Below are 16,711 nucleotides of genomic sequence, written 5' to 3'. Positions count from 1 at the left end.
GTGTTTCCAGGGGCAGAAACAGGATGTAGGTTATGTCTACATTAGCAAGAAATCAGAAGGAGCCCATAGTAGACAGACTGAAGTAGCTGCTGCTGAGGTCCCTGCAGCCATTCCACACAGCTGTGGCTTTACCTGGACTGGATTTAGTCCAGTTGGGTGGATGACTCCACTTTACATTGATGACCCCAATGGTTTTAAGCTAAGTGACAAATCATTGGTGCAATTTCAAATTCTTCCCAAAAAATGTAGTGCACATGCACCAAAACAGCATCAAAACATGGTAAGGGGAGATGCTGGAAGGATTCCAACTCCAAATTTACACTACTGCTTAAAATCAGAGGTAGGTTTCCTCCATTCTACCAATGGATGGTATTATCCAATCAGCCAATTTAAGCTTAGAGAAGACACCTGAGAGCAGAGAGAACACAGCACCATGACCAAGACAAATTATTGATTTACAGAATTGAGTGAACTACCAGGCAGATGGGTTTCAGAATTAGAGCACATGGCAATTTTGTCCTGCTGTAGCCATTGCAACCAAGAATATGGGTTTTGTCCTACTGCAGAAAAGGAGCAATAACCCTAAGCCTATTGTAAGAAAAAGCGTGACATTTGGGCAACTTATTTGAACAAAAAATGCATTACTGATTCTCTTTAGAGAAATCTCCCAATTTCAAATAAAAAACAATCTTTTGACTACAACCACTGGGAAATGGATGAAACAGAAGATGTGACAAATATTTCTAAGGTTTTCATAAGGGCAGTGCTGTAGCAATCAATGCTTATTCCAAGAATAGGATTTATTAACTCCTGAGACAGCAATAATGATGGCTGTTTGTGTTTACCACTGGGACACAAGCAAAGCTGGGGATATTTTCCATAACATGTTTTTCACTCCTCTTCCTCTAAGCTCATTCATTATCAATCTCACATAGATATATCTGAAGATTGCTTTCCATTGGTTTAGCAAATTATTTAATCTGTGGAGTTTTCTTTGGGTAGCAGAGTAGGACCTACTCACAGACTGCTCTTTCATGCAAGTATTCACTATGAATGTGCATTCCCAGTAAAAAGGCTGGTGCCTTAACAGTTCATTTTCTGTGATACACAGTCATCCATACAATTTAACACAGGTTAATAATGTCAAGGAAACTTTCAGCTTTTTCAGTGAGAAAAATCAGAGAAGTAGGAAAAGAAGGACACATGTACAAGAGGAACTATGCAAGAACCCTTTATATTTGCATACACAGAATCTCTGCAAACAATTTACATTTAGTGGTTTGAGATGGAGAAAGGGACAGACTTCAGAATTAATCCAAAATGAATATAATCTTCTTAACCTAATTTCTTCCTACACAACACAACTGTTGGTGTCCATCTTCTTCTGAACATGTACTAGACATAAAAATCAGAACACCTCAGAATCCCTGGTTTATAGCTGTCATTGTTCCCAGAACTGGTGCAGTACAAGGCCTCTTCAAGGCTCATCATCAGGCACAAGGAATTAAAAACTGTCTAGTCCAGGTCCTAGAAACCAGGAATAAAGGGCTCTAAAAGCCACTCATAGCTTAAAAACCTTTTAATTGAAACCTCTACATAAATAACCTTAATAGAGAAGTACCACCAACCATCCCTCTGAGTCTGCTTTGGGTCAGTCTCCTCTGTGCATGCCAAAAGAGAGTAACTCCAGTGTTATCTGCCCTCTAGACAACCATTCCAGCTCTTCTTGGGGTGAAATCCATCCACTTTATTAACACCTAGGGAATGATGTTACTAATCTTCTCCCAAACCTGTACCTGTAACACCTGAAATACTGGAATAGACACATTTCTTCATGAAACCTTCTTGTAAATGAAGTTAGAGATTGGCTCACCTGATGCACACAGTCTAAGAACTGTAAGAAAACAGGAGCAAATCCACTCCCCTGGCAGTTGAGGGTGAGATTGCTGCGCTGGCTGAATTTATGGCCAAAGGAGAGCCACTCCTTCTCCACCAGCATTCGGAATCCTTCCAGGGTCCTGTAGAAGGGGTCACTGAGCAACTGCACCAGAGACACCACCTGCATCACAGGACAGCATATTCTGGGTTACCACTGGCAGAAGTCAGGGGAAACCTTTAGCAAATGAATGCAAGCATTCACTAATCTGTTCATTGTTCAAGAAGAGAAAGGCTTTCGTATAAACTCAATGACAAGTAGTTTATCACACCCATTTTTATGAAACCAGCCAAATATTCCACATGAAAAAGTTTCAATTGTATTGAGACTTTATGGTATCTGTAGAAGTAAAACCTAAGCACCTACACACTTGGGTGGTGGTTACAATGTTTGCAACATTGAAATTATGTTTGAAATAAAACCCCTTTTACAATAAACATTTAAAAGATAGTATCTACTACCTCAGCAAAATAAGCATAAAAGCATTGGTCCTGAGGTTGACTTTAAAGGTTTTGCCCCAGCCAACTGCAGTCTGTTTTTATACACAGCATCTCAGGAGATTTTAAAATGCAGCACAGCCTTCTTGCACTTCCAGGCATGTATTTCTCCTCTCTACTCTTCATTTCTTGGCAATGATTCCAATAATTATGGTCACACTCTTTTGTGTGCTTGTTTACCTGGTACTATGATGCTGGGTGCACATGAAGGTTTAATTTACTAGAATTATGGATATCTGTGTTTCTCTTCTGAATGATGAAGCAGCAGCATGGACACAATGCATCGATTAAATCAGGCAGCAGATCTTGATTCACCTAATTTACAGTTTGAGGTGATCTGCCCTTGCAGCAGGTGTTACAGGCACTTTGGCACAAATTCAGTTTTCTCCCTGTGTGGTCTCTTAACATTACTTATGGAAATTGAATGGAAGACAATAAATTTCTCCTGTGTTTAAAATATACAGTGTTTAAAATGATAAATGAACAGTTGTGGTAACTTCTGGCATTCATTCTTACACATGGTCAGGTGCAGGAATGCAGATCTTACATCCAAGCCTTAGAACTGTTAAGACCATCAGGACCTTTGGAATGAATTCATTTTAAGGAATCATGTCATGAAATAAATTGCAAATGAATGCAAGGATTCATGCATTCTGGTCTCTTCTCTGCTGCCACAACACAAATTTATTCATGTCACACCTAATTATGTGTCACTTGTGTAAAAAAGTGTTGCCTGGTGTTTTTTCTTAATATTGAACTATTTCAAGGTTTTAATAGCAGCTTACTTGAGCAGTAATATCCCAGCCATCTTCCAAACAAACCATAACAGAAGAACCATTTTCCAGGAGCTCAGAGATGATCACACCCAGTTGCATTATCCTGTGAAGCTATAAAATATTATGAATGAGTAACACACTCTAGATAAATTTTCAGATAATATCAATAAATAGAATATTTTCATATTTAAAAATGCATTCCTGGATCCACATACAGAGAAATACATTGATGCAGCTGATTAGGCAACAATAAAATGCAACAGTCTAAGGATTTCCATCTGAACTACAATAAAACTAAGGGAAGTTTTGAAGATAGGAACTTAAAGCATTAAAGCCAATGAGTACTGTAATAAACTAGCTGTCATAAAAAGGAGAATGGGAACAACACAGCTGACAGATTTACTGGAGAGAAATTCCATCCTGGGCTTAACACTAAAATAATTTCCTGTGAAATATTAAGATTCCATAAAGTCACTAAGTACTTTGATGGGAGAACCCATGCAGGATATTTACAATATAACTAATACCCAGTACCATGGAAGTTGGAAATTAATGAACTGAACAATAATAACAACAACAGAGAAACAGTTTAGATAGTTGGGCAGACAGGCTAAAATATATGAAAGTGGACACTTTAATATTCATGACACAGTGATGCTAAAACAAGCAGGTTAAAGAAGTTCAGGTCAATCTGGGTAATTTTATCTTACCATGAGACTTCACATCATTATTACTAAAAAGAAAAATCTGTATGATGATTTTACCATTTTTGTATACTATGACAGCACTCTTGGTAAACAACATAATAGGTAATACATAAACAATTCAGTTTTTTACAGCAGAGTGAAATTGTTCTTTGTGCAGCACTGAATATAATCCAACCAACAGAAGCAATGGGAAAGATGAAAGTCTGAAAGAAGGAAGAAAACAGTACAGGAAAACAAACAAAAAATGGTAAGAAACATTTAAGATCATTTATGAAAGGAAATAAGTAAGTTCAAGAAGTACACAAGGCACAGGAAAGTGAGAAGAAAATTAAATTGAAGAAAACAAGAGCAAGTTGTTTGGTTGTGCAACCAAACAACAGTTAAACCTTAGAAAATTTATCCTTTTTCATGGCAGTCTGCTTTCTTCCTCTTAAAAATCTGATTAATATTGCTATGGAAATTGTGATAGAAAAACCTTGACTCCTCTGAGCATTCACATAGCCATTATTTAGGCAAAAACCTCAACCCAAACAGATTAATTTTCCTGCAATTTTTATAAGAAAAGACTGAAAAGAGAACCACTTTTAAAACCAAGCTTGTTTATTCTTTTATGCTTTCTTAGGCAGTAAAACAGAAGAGAGGCTGTTTCTTCCCATCTTTAACGAGGAAACTGATATGCAATCTGGTTTTACAGATTCATTGTTAATGCAAACCACTATTTTTTAAATTTGTGTTCAGGGCAGTGTTCAATTTTCCTCTATGCATTCACATTCTTATAAAGAAATAGTCCATACAGTGTTAAAATCTGTAATTTTAAACTTCTATTGCCCAGAAGAGGAAAGCTTAACACAATGAAAACATTTCTGAGATGACAGATCTATGTTCTTCCATGGGAATAGTAGAAAATGTGCCAAATCAGTCATAAATTAACTTTATCAGTCATAAATTAGCTTTATCACATAAGTCAGATATGACATGATTTAAACCACAGAAATGTGGTTTAAATATAACAAAGCCAGTGTGTGACATGATGTCCTAGCCCTCAGCAGAGTGATGCACCCAAAGCAAGGAATGATCCTCTGAAATATGCCAAAAGAGAGAACCCCAGTGTTATCTGCCCTCCATCCCTGGGCTGCTGCAGGGAACAAGTTTATTTCATTAATTCAATAATGAAATTACAGTAGATTAATTTATCTACACTTATGAACTTGCTCAACCACTCTGTGATGGAAAATATTCACATGCTAAGGAAGTCAGGTCTTTTTCATGCTCTCCCAACTTCTCCCCTTCCTGCAAACCTTGGTGGGCAGCCCCAGCCATGAGCAGCTCCTGCTCTCAGCCCAGGGAAGAAGCTGAGCCCCTCCTTGCAGCACATTTCAACCAGGAGTGCATTTCCTGATCTGTGATAAGTGACAAGTTCCTCACAAGTATTTCCTCCTTAAGAAATCAGCATAATTCTATTCTGCTTTCTGTGATTAATTGCATTTGAGAAAAGTATATTCTGCAGGGGTTTCCAAACATAACAAGCAGCTGTTAAAAACCATTCACTGTAATTAAAGTGCTTTTAGATTTACAAAGAGCTGGCTTTCCCACATCCTTCTTAATTTGAATCTTGCAAAGTTTGCTCCAGTCTTGCCTTTGTTTGGTGAATATTTATGTAAAGGAATATGAGATAGGGAAATAAAGGTACAGATTCAGAGAGAAGAGAGTGACATACATAGAATCCTCTCTTCCCCATATCCCACAACAGATATTTGCTTGTTTTTTAACTTGTGCATATCAAAATCCAGGGTGGGAACACATAGGAAGACTCAAATATTAGTTTTAAAATCAAAAAGCTCATTAATTATCCCACACTTTCTTTTTCTGATTTTTATCCCACACTTTCTTTTTCTGATATTTAAAATATATAAAATAAGAAAAATAATTTAAAATCAAGACCATGAATGTATACAGATAGAAAACCCAGTCACCTCTCCTTGTGTGTTCCATGTTATAAAACATAAATTTTGTTACAAAAATGCCTCCCCTATTTGTAAATATTATGATGGCATTAAAATAATAGTAATGCCTGTGTAATGCCAGAATAGAGAGCATGCAAAGAGCCTACAGTGAGCAAAGAGCAGCTGGTTAGAACACAATAGTCCTCTGTCACAACAGCTTGGAATTTATTTTGTGTGAGCAGCACTGCATATAGATTATCAGAAGTACCTGTCAGATGAATTACCTGTGGGAACCACTCTGACTCCCCAAGAGCTTTGAGGAATGTTGCCTCAGAGTCAGTGGGAATAGTGCTGGGAACACAAGCTCTCATCAGCTTTTTAAAGCTCGCCTTTGTCTGCCGGATGTCACTGAATTCAACAGGAACAAATTCACAATTCAAAGCAAAATCTAGTTTGAACCCCTGTATGAAAAGGACAACAGCAGATGTAATTTAAAAGGGAAGCATATTTTTCACTGACAGTCTCCTTAAATCCTAAAGCCTTGCCTGCTTTATTGCTAAGTAATTAATTCCTCATGAAAAATCGGCATAGTTAAACACCTGCCCAGGATAATAAAAAATAGAATAAAAATCCTTGCAAAATGTACCACAATAAAGCACCCAACTATAACCATAACAGCAGAATGTACTCCACAGCAGCCATATTTTCAATAATAGAATTATTCAACAGTAATAGTGGTGAAAAACCAAAGTCCAGTTCTGTTCAGTTCCTTATATACAACATAGTGTACTTCCTTTAACATTTTTAAAGCTAATCAACAATAAACAAATTAAAATATCTGTGTGGATGACATATGAAGAATGCAGGGCACATTTTGGGAGTTCAATAAAGCAGAAAAAAGTAACCCCCACACCTAAAAAGCAGCCCCATAGGTGCAAAGCAGCTGAGTCATCTAAACCATCACTGGGCTTTGAGGGAGTTGTTTGGCTGAGTACCTTGTTCAGCACAGAGCAGCAGCTGGATGATTTTCCTAGCAGAATTCCTCATGTTTTATTTAACTTACTGCATTCAGCAATAAGAGAGGAGGACTGAATTAAGAGACCAAGTTAGTTGACTGAAAAAAACCCCCACCAAACCCCAATGGATTATGATGAAAAGGATAATATGGAGAACATTACTAGGAAAAACAATTCTCATGTATGAAGCATCACTGAAGATGTGCATGCCAAACTTTTGGAGTTTTCTTCAATATTGCTTTCATTGAATTAAACTTGGCCTGCAAATAATCTTCATTAAGCTCCTTCATAGAATGCCAATCGAAAATGCAGGAAAGTGAAAGCCTGGTTTTAATTCTGTTTATACTTTGCATGGTTCAAAAACAAATTCAATAACTCAACAATGGCAAGTGGTAATAATGCATGACAAAAGCAACTGAGGAATGTAGCACCATTTCTTTAAAATGTTGTGTATTTCTGTTTGCCTCATCAATTTCTTTCATGTGATATTTAGCAGAATAAAGCAGTAGTTTCTGCTACACAGCTGTAGATGCATGACTGAACCCTTCACTTATTCATTAATAAATCAAACAAATAGAAACAGTCATTATTAGTGGAATATAGTAATTTAATTCTATGTAATTGATTCATTATTCTGGTACAGCATGTCTCCTCCACCTCTTGATAGAAAATAATTTCAGGAAAAAAATGAATAATGATGTGTTTTCCTACTACCAATAATGGGGTTTGGACTTTTTGTATTTCAAAAAATACTTTAATATTTTATGTATGTTCATATCTTGAGTAAGAAAGTAGAAGAAACCAGGTTTTTAAATCTTTGAACGTAGAGATTAAAAAAAATCTGAAAACACTTTCAGAAAACAAGTAAAACTACTAAGAATTGGAGGATACCTGTTTTTCGAACGATTTCGAATTGGTTTAGATTAAAATCTATTTGATAGATTTTCATCTAAACCATTAAAATCTATCAAATAATAAGTACAAAACTGTAGACACCATGGTCCTCTCCATGCAATCAAATCAGGAGTTCTGGGCTGGCTTTATTCTCATCAATTTGGCTTTGTGTGAGTTTAGTGCTGCCCACAGTAATGAAGGTTTCCTTCTCTTTTAATTGCTTCCCCAGCTAGCAACATTTTGTTTCCTTCATAACAGATTTCCATGTTATTTTGAATACCAGTTACTGTTTGTAACAACATGAGAATAATTAAACTCAACCAAATAAAAACTACATTAAACATGAAAAAAAATTAAATTGTCATTACCCGTAACTGAGATTTTTCTCCAAATATGTAGAGGGCTGCTTGTCTTCTCAGCAGCTGACTTTGCAGAAAGGAGCTGCTGCTGTAGGGAGGGGGATTATCCTTCCCTGCAAGCCTTGCACCAACATCAATGAATGGAGTCTGAGTGTTGATAAATCGGTTGCTTGAACGAAGACTCGCCCATACACCTTCATAAGGATGAAGAATATTTAAAAAACATTTTGTGCGAGGCACTGGAGATCATATTTACTTACATAGATGCTTAAACGTGTCACATGCACATTTAAGGACATAATTAAGAGCATGTACTGGAAAGAAATTGATTTGTAACAGAAATTGTCAAAACCATCCTACTGCATAGTTTAACCTCAGACTCTCATCTAACTCTGCTTTCTACTGTAGAGAAAAGAGTTGCTATGATATCAGTGACACAGTGAAAAACCACAATTTGCAAATAGCAATGTCCATGTAAGTTCAGGGAAATGAAATTTCTAGAGGGACAGAAATCAGGAAAGTGCAGAAATCCCAAAGCTGGCAACAACGTGAAGTGCAGTGGGATGTGGAAGCAGCAATCCTTGAATGGTGTGGCATTCACATTCTCTGAACAGAGAGACATAATTCTCTCTCTCAGGGTTCTTTCCTGGAAAAGCACAGAGAGAAGAAGAGAAAACAATTCTTATCTCTACTTGCTGCTCCTGTTGCTTTTGCTCATGCAGAATGTGTTAGGAAGATTGTTTACCTGAAGGGAGTTCTTAATTGGGTTCTGGTGATGGTTGTTTATATTCATTGGCCTATTGGGTCAAAGCTGTGTCCTGGCTGTCTCAAGACAGTCATGGGTTTTTCTGTAGTGTGTAATTTAGTATAGTATAGTATAGTATAGTATAGTATAGTATAGTATAGTGTAGTATAGTATAGTAATGTATAGTAATGTATAGTATATGTATCTCTTTAATATAGTATAATGTAATATAATCTATTTCACCAAAGCAATTGTTCAGCATTCTGGATCAATGGAGTCAGATGCCAATCATTGCATTTTACTACAGAACAGCATCACCCCAACACCCCAGCAGCACTCTGACTCTGCACAGTGTACACCTGGCTGCTGCAGCTCCACTGGCACTGCCAGGGGGGAAATTCTGCAGCACACAGCCATGCTCTCATCTCATCATGCTTGAGCAAGCTTTGGGGACTTTAACATAAGAAAGTAGGGATTTTTAATCTGATTTTTAAAATCAGATTGCCAAGGCCTGTTTAGTGCTAGAAGAAAAGACAAGCAGTAAATATTTTTCTGTTTCTTGTACCTCAATTGATAACCAGGATTTTGTGAGATTGTTTGTGTGTGTGCAATGTGAGGCATGGGAAAGGTATTGGATTCTCAGAGTATGAATAGCACTACTTGAAAATCAAATCCCTTAAAGTACACTAAATTTGGCATCCAAATGGCAGTGTGAAATTCTTTATCCTAATATGCAGTAAATCAGATTATCAGAAGAGACTCTTGTCCATAAATCTGTGAAGCAAGATATCCAAAAGAGGCACCAGAAATACCTCATAGTACTAGAAATTTAGATACTGTAGGACCAACACCCACCCCTCTTCAGGAAAATCCAACAATGTGCATAGTTAACATTTCTTGCACACAAGAAAAAAGATGCAGATAACAGTAAATTCCATTGAGATAGCTCAACCAGCAAAATAATTTTATTCTATTTTTTAGAAGCAGGATTGTGTTTCTATTAAAAAATAATTCTGTACAGTAACTCTTAACAGGGACTTGTCTGTACAGCTTAGCTTGTCTGCCTGTCTGGCTGCTAGTCTGAGATGTGAGGAGATGAACTGCAGCAACTGAGAGTGGCTGGCAAGGAGTTCTGGGCAGTAACACCTCTCAAAAGCTCCCACTTCACAGCCAGCCCCTTTTATAAACACCTCAAGCAGTAAAGGAGGGTGTTTAGTACAAACTTTTATTCCATGTCTCAGCTACTACATGTGAAATAATAGAGACTTTAGCAAGCAGAAATCACAGCAAATACTTAATAAGAGAAAGAAGTTCTTATTCATTTGGTATGAAAAATTTCCAACACAAACTGCTGTCCCCAAAGATGAAGAGTACAAAAATACACAGTGACACTTTGGAGCATTTCACAAATGCACTCATCATCAGCACTTGTGGCACACCAAAAGCAACAAAACTGGCTACAAAAACATGCAGATGAAAATGCTTGCCAGCATGGACAGCAGTGATTAAAAGGCACAATTATGTTTCTACTGTACTTTTGCCTAGTACTTTATTTTTGTTAGCAGTAGCTTGTGTATTACTGTATTATTATGACTTTCTGGTTTGACAGTAATCCATTTTCCCCTGTTCATTACAATTAATAATAACTATGGAAAGAAATTCATTGACTAGCTAAGTGTTTCTTAGCTATTTTCCTAAATCAGTAGGAATACTAAACTCTTTTCCAGAACTGATTTCTAGCTGTTTAAAATTTTCACACAGAAATTTTTCTGTATATCACTCTGTGTTACATCACAGTCACTGTGCATACATTCAGTGGGCAAAAAACCTCCAAAACATAACAAATCCACGACACTGAGCTAAAACCCTCAAAATTTTGTTAGTGCAGAAACAAACCTTTCTGTCAGTATCACTTTAGAATGAATTAAGACATAGTAGCAGCAGATGGTAGAAAAGAATGGGCTTTCAGGACACAGAATACAGTACCTTGGTGGACTCTTTCCTTAGTTGCTGATTTGGAATTGGAATGAGTGAAACATTTATCTCTGTGCCCAAGCACTGGCAGATAACAGTAAAGACAGAAGGAGGAGGAATGGAATGCACATTGCAGCGAAACACATTGCAGGAGAGAAGAAAAGGGTTACTTATTAATTTCCAAAGATCTAGGATATATTGCATTTCTTTATAGTACATGATTTATCAGACAGCACAAATCTCAGGCATCACAAGACAAAACATCAATCAAGCCACAAAACCAATATAAAATGGGAAGGAGGTATCCATTTATCAAACAGGAATAATTTCCATTGTCATTGCAATAGCTTCAGACATGTTGCAAAGCCACCATGTGTTTTTCCATAATTATAATACCAAAGGAAATGTAATGATTAAATCATTCTGTTGAATAATTTATTGAAAGTTTCTATCCAGCTGAAAGTTAGTTTAATTCAAAATCCCAACATTAATGCCTGTTATAAAGAGCTGGTTTAGTCCAGGGACATTAAGTGTAGAATTTGATGGACCTCAAAATTAAAGCAGAATGCAAGATATTAGTTCTGTACACCTGCAAACATTTTTAAAAGCTTGTGTACAAGTATAGAATTTAGAAAACATGTAATAACTACCACAGAAAGAGATCTTCTCTCCTCTTGCAAAAATCACCATTTTCTGTGGGAGCCCTATGTGTTTATCAGTGCATTTATCTTTGGCCCAAAACCCACATCAACATAATTGAGTCCTTTTAATACAAATATTCTATTAAACCATACTTAAAATGTTAATGTTTCCTCCTTTGGAAATAATTCTCTAAAATTTGGAAATAATTCTCTAAAAAGTTTTTAATCATAAATATCCTACTATTTCTCCAATAGTGGTAAAATATACTGAGGAAACTTTTTATTCTGCTAAATGACACAGCAATGCCAGGTAAGAAGTGCTGCTCTGAAGAACCAATTTATGCTTACAAAGGAAGGAAGAGGAAAAGCTCTAAGTTTTGAGTGAACTTACAGCTCTCATGAAAGTATCAACCAAGAAAAGGTCAAAGAATGAAAATATATTATGAAAAATAAGTATTTGACCAAATATTCCAGATCAAAACCAACTTGACTGAGCTTTGGGCAGATGCTTTGTGACAATGTTCCAGATAAAGTAAAAAAATCATACTTGACACAGACACAAATATTCAGAACAACTGATGAGTGTTCAGAACAATGATGGTTTAAAAAAATTAGAAGTACTGTTCACGCACTGGAACATATATTCTAACTTATGTTTCAAAATTATATGTATTACAAATACATTGTCTGGCACAAAAAAATAGAAAATGTAATTTTCTACTGGTGTGTCATAGCTGAACCTGGCTTTTGAGCCTTGGTATGTGTGATAATAAACACAAGGAAAGAAAGGAGTGGTCCAGAATCCAAACCACAAAACCACTGCTATTGTATTTTGCACGGTGTATAATCCATAGCTGCTTGCTGCTTCACATGTGAAATATATCTAGCTGAGAACAAGTATGAGGAACTTTGTGATAATGGATTTGAGAACAATTTTAGTGATTTTATATACTCTGTGTATTTTTAAATTTCTTTTAAAAGAATTGTGTCAGCTAATCTAAAACCCCCTAGTGTTTACTTCTCTCCAGGGAGATATTCCCTTTCTCTGTTCCCTCTTCCCCTGTCAACTTCTCACCTTCCCCAGGGCTCCCACTGTACTTGTCAAACATTCTCATGTTTCAGCAGAGTCCTCCTGTGTCCTGCTGAACTGTGAGCAGACACCTTTCAGACACACAGGGCAGGTGTGGCAGAGATCCAGCAAGACACAAGATAACTTCCCTGCCCTCCTCCTGATTACTGCTGAAATTCAGCCAAGGGACTCCACTGTCCAATAAAACACCATGGCTGTAACCTCATACTGTCTTCAGGCTCCTTTTTTCTTCTTTGAGTAGCAACAAACTCATCCCATCACACTTAGCACGAACTCTAATCCTAGAAACCAGCAGCAGTTATTTCAGTAACCCCTTTATCTTCAAAGGACAATTTCCACCCAGCACCAGGAGAGCTTTCCCTGCCTTATCTGCAGCCCCTTCCCTGGCCCTCAGCACCCCTGGGCTGCACCAGGGGATGGAGCAGAAGCAAAGCTCTGCGGGCAGCACTGCCAGGGCTGCAGGGCTCAGCCCCATTCATTCACCCCAGGGTGGCAGCCCCCACTGCCTCCTGCCCTGCTCAGCCCCAGCTTCCTCACCCACATCACCTGCTTTATTCACCTCAGCTACAGCACAGGAACGACACAGAGAGCACAGAACATAAACAAAACTCTCACATAGGAAATATGCATTGACTATGATTAATGAAAATGCACAGAATTCCTGTGATTCATGAAAATTCCCCAGTCTTTGGTGATCCCCATGTCCTCTCCTGCCCTTCCTCTCTTCCCTTCTGCTACAATTCTCACATCACTTCCCTACACATCCCTGAGCATTTTCCTTTCTCCCTCCCTCTCTGTTATTCCTTCCTTCATTTCCATAATCCCATCCCACCTCTTCTAGATTTTTTTTCCCTACAAAATATTTTCATCCTTCCCCATATGAGCTGTAGGTCTTGCATCCCACAAGAAAATTTAGGTTGCAATGAACCTCAGCAGATCAATGTAAACCTAACTAATTTCAGATGCTAAAAGTATCAAAAGAGAAAAAAAACAGCATTTAGATTCTTAGAAATAACTGTTGAAGGAGCCTTCATGGCTGAAAGGTAATAAATCAAATATAAAATGCTCTCTTTTATGGAATAGATTCATCCCTATTTTAACAAACCTACATTTAAGAAATTTGGTGCACTAATTTATGTACATGTTTCACATAAAAAAAAAATCACAGCTTCATCAGACTAAAGGTGTAGAAGTAGATGGAATCCCCATAATAGAAAGAAATGTTCTTGTAGAAATGGCACTGATGAGCCCCTGTATCTAGGAATAAGTATTTCCAAAAAATGCACTGTATTGCCCTACCTACTACACCTGGCTACATAAGTCCTTACTACTTGGAGTAAAATTATTCACAGATTATTTGTAATGTTATAAAGCATCAGCAAAGCTTCAGACACATATTGGAGTGATTTGTAATTGCAGATTCTAAAGTCTATAGAATTCTTATATAAAAATATGCATTTTCAGGCCATACATAGACAAATTAAAAACATGAATGAATCCCAAATTATTTAGAAACATAATCCCTATCTGACTGCTTAATTTTTCACTAATTCCAAATGAAACCAACTTTATTTCAATGGAAAGTAAAGGATTTGAACAGAAATTAGATAATATTGTGGACTGAGGCCAATCTAATTTCTGTTTTGTTGTTTCACAGAGCAACAAATCAGTAAAGAGTATAATTATTTTTATTTCACTAACAGTTTTCATCATTTATTACTTCAAAGAATAGACTTTGAGCTAGTCTTACTAACCTCCTCGAGCAAAGCTATTGGATAGATTTACATCCAAATGTCCTGGCACTACCTGCTTAAACACAGTGGACATTCTTGAAGCCCTCGTTTCAGTGCCTAAAGTCAGCCAAAAAAAGAATAGAAGATTAAAAAAAGCTACAGTGTTAACCAGACTAATACTTAATATGACTGATTAAATGCCCTTTTTCACCCAATACAGCGAATTCTTGCCAATTTTGTACTTTGGATTTAGTTTTTAACACAAATGCGTACATTGGCAACAGTATGGAGGTGTTAGATACAGCTAAGCAATCAACATATTTTACAATAAATGAAGCAAAGCACACACACTTTGGGATGGTGTTACTTTACAAGAAAAGCCACTGTTTGGCAGTATTAGGGCAATTACAACTGAGTAAGACAAAACAGACACAATTTCAAGTCACACAGTCCTTCCTGACACGTTGGGGTTACCCTCACCTAAACCTCACTAGGTTTCATCATAAAATAACTGAAATAAAACATGGGTTATCTTCTTCATGGCTCCACCTAGGCATAAATCAAATAGTGTCTTTTGAACTAATTTTCACTGCAAAAAAAGCTCTATTTGGGAATTACATTAAGTAGAAACCCATTTTGAGTATGTAAAGCATGAAGAGGCCTCTATGCCTTCCATTGCTGCTGCAGCTAAACAATGTTATCTGTTCTGATCTTGCAACCTCATACTTCCTCACTATACAAAATAGAGCAGATTTTGCCTCATTATATAAAATAGAGCAGATTTTGCATCCTTTTAAATCTGGTAGTCTTTTATTCAATATGCAGTTTATGCTTCATTAGTTATAAAATAATTTACTGCCAGATTAATATTGAAAAGTATTTCAGGAAAGATTACAAATTTCCTTTACACAGAGAAACATATTCACTGAAACTAAGAGTGAACAGGCTACCTGGAAAGCCTAACAATAAAGAAACAACAGAATTCCTATGGAACACTGAACTATCACTAAATCAGAGAAAAGTCTCAGCTGAGCCAGAGCAAAGCCCTGTACAGAGGAGTTTTACCTGGAGACAGAGCAATGGTTGGGCTGACAGTGAGGGTGTTACTGCCATTCCTTTTGCAGTGGACGGATATCACATTCAGCAAGGCTTGCAGGTATTTCTCCTGTTCTATACTGCTTGAAGATTCTAGAGAAGTGGGGGCTAGAGTCACAAGAAGAATGGAATGCATTAAAAAAGAAAAATACAATTTGTAAATGCACAGAATAAAAGGCTTACGGTGTAAAGCAGAGCATTGAAAATGTCCTGGTTTGTCTATCAAAGGTTCAAAAAGCCTCTCCTCTGATGACAAGCTGTTTATCACTTGGCTGCACAGCAGGATCCAGCAGTGTTCTCTTGCATTCCACACAAAGTTGAACTTCTGAAACTTTCACCTCATGGTCACTACTTAAAACATTCATCACTAGCCATAACATCAGCACAAACTGAGCAAAGATCATGCAGCTTTTCCTTCAGTCTCCAAACAAAAAGTAACATTTCTAAGGTTGTGGTGCTTGTCAGCAAAATGTGCAGAGAACAGATAGAATTATTTCTTTAACAAAAGTAAGTCAAAACCATACTCAATCAGTTCTTCCTCATTCTAGAAAAGGGTTATGTACCTGTACTTGGAGATTCCTTGGGATACAGTGCCCATTACAAAAGTTAAGAAACCATTAACAAAACACAGAACCCTCAAAAATAAGAAAAACAAATAATGCCAACCATTGTGGTATCCCAAAAACCCTCAAAAAAGAGAAAAACAAATAATGCCAACCATTGTGGGATCCCAACCATAAACTCCACCCATTGTGTCCAGGTGCAAGGACCTAAGGAAAGGAGATGAAGCTCAGGTCCTGGGCCATTGCATGATGACAAAATAGTGTTCAGTATCAATGAGTCAGTTTGGGTTTTTTTTCAAATACCAAACAAAATTTTTGGAATTCCAGTTTTTTGCAGCCATCTTTGGACTTACTGTAGGGCAAAAGTTTCATAGCTGCTTAAACCAGGACTTGGTATCTTGCTCACAAGAGCCAACATTTGGAATAAGAGACGGAGTCAAAGAACTCGATTGAGCACATTTTGACAAAATACAATGGTAATTTGTAAATAGTTTTCTCCAATGATGATCCAATCAGATTCTATGCTGGAGACTAATAGACAGTAAGCTAATTAGCTGGAGGTGGCAAAAGAAATTTCAAGATAGAAATTAGTATCTAAATTGAAAGTCCAATTAGGAAGTGATGATGTTTCCTGCAGGATACATCATGCTGTTTCTTTCTGAGCAAGTGGAAAAAGCCTGAGCAGGAACATTATTTTCTCTTCTACTCCTAAGCAGGATTTACACACATCCTGAAATCTACT

At 37.0% G+C, this 16,711-nt stretch overlaps 1 protein-coding gene across 5 annotated transcripts in view; it reads right to left on the bottom strand.

Moving 5' to 3' along the window:
• Positions 1-16,711, bottom strand: part of SBF2 (SET binding factor 2) — a 231,945-nt gene that overhangs the window by 17,048 nt on the left and 198,186 nt on the right. For 2 of the 5 annotated variants that reach the window (XM_036384030.2, XM_036384031.2), the window contains exons 28-34: positions 15,377-15,514; positions 14,333-14,428; positions 10,860-10,931; positions 8,138-8,322; positions 6,144-6,320; positions 3,219-3,320; positions 1,874-2,059 (exon numbers count right to left, since the gene is read on the bottom strand). In XM_036384030.2, coding sequence (XP_036239923.1) covers positions 1,874-2,059; positions 3,219-3,320; positions 6,144-6,320; positions 8,138-8,322; positions 10,860-10,931; positions 14,333-14,428; positions 15,377-15,514 — 956 coding nt within the window. The remainder of the gene's footprint in view (positions 1-1,873; positions 2,060-3,218; positions 3,321-6,143; positions 6,321-8,137; positions 8,323-10,859; positions 10,932-14,332; positions 14,429-15,376; positions 15,515-16,711) is intronic. The other 3 variants (XM_036384033.2, XM_036384034.2, XM_036384035.2) reach the window with 2 other exon arrangements.

Source organism: Molothrus ater, chromosome 6, assembly GCF_012460135.2.
Source record: "Molothrus ater isolate BHLD 08-10-18 breed brown headed cowbird chromosome 6, BPBGC_Mater_1.1, whole genome shotgun sequence".
NCBI classification, from domain to species: domain Eukaryota; kingdom Metazoa; phylum Chordata; class Aves; order Passeriformes; family Icteridae; genus Molothrus; species Molothrus ater.
Note: the sequence above shows the minus strand (reverse complement) of the source record. Positions and strands in the feature narration are given on the sequence as shown.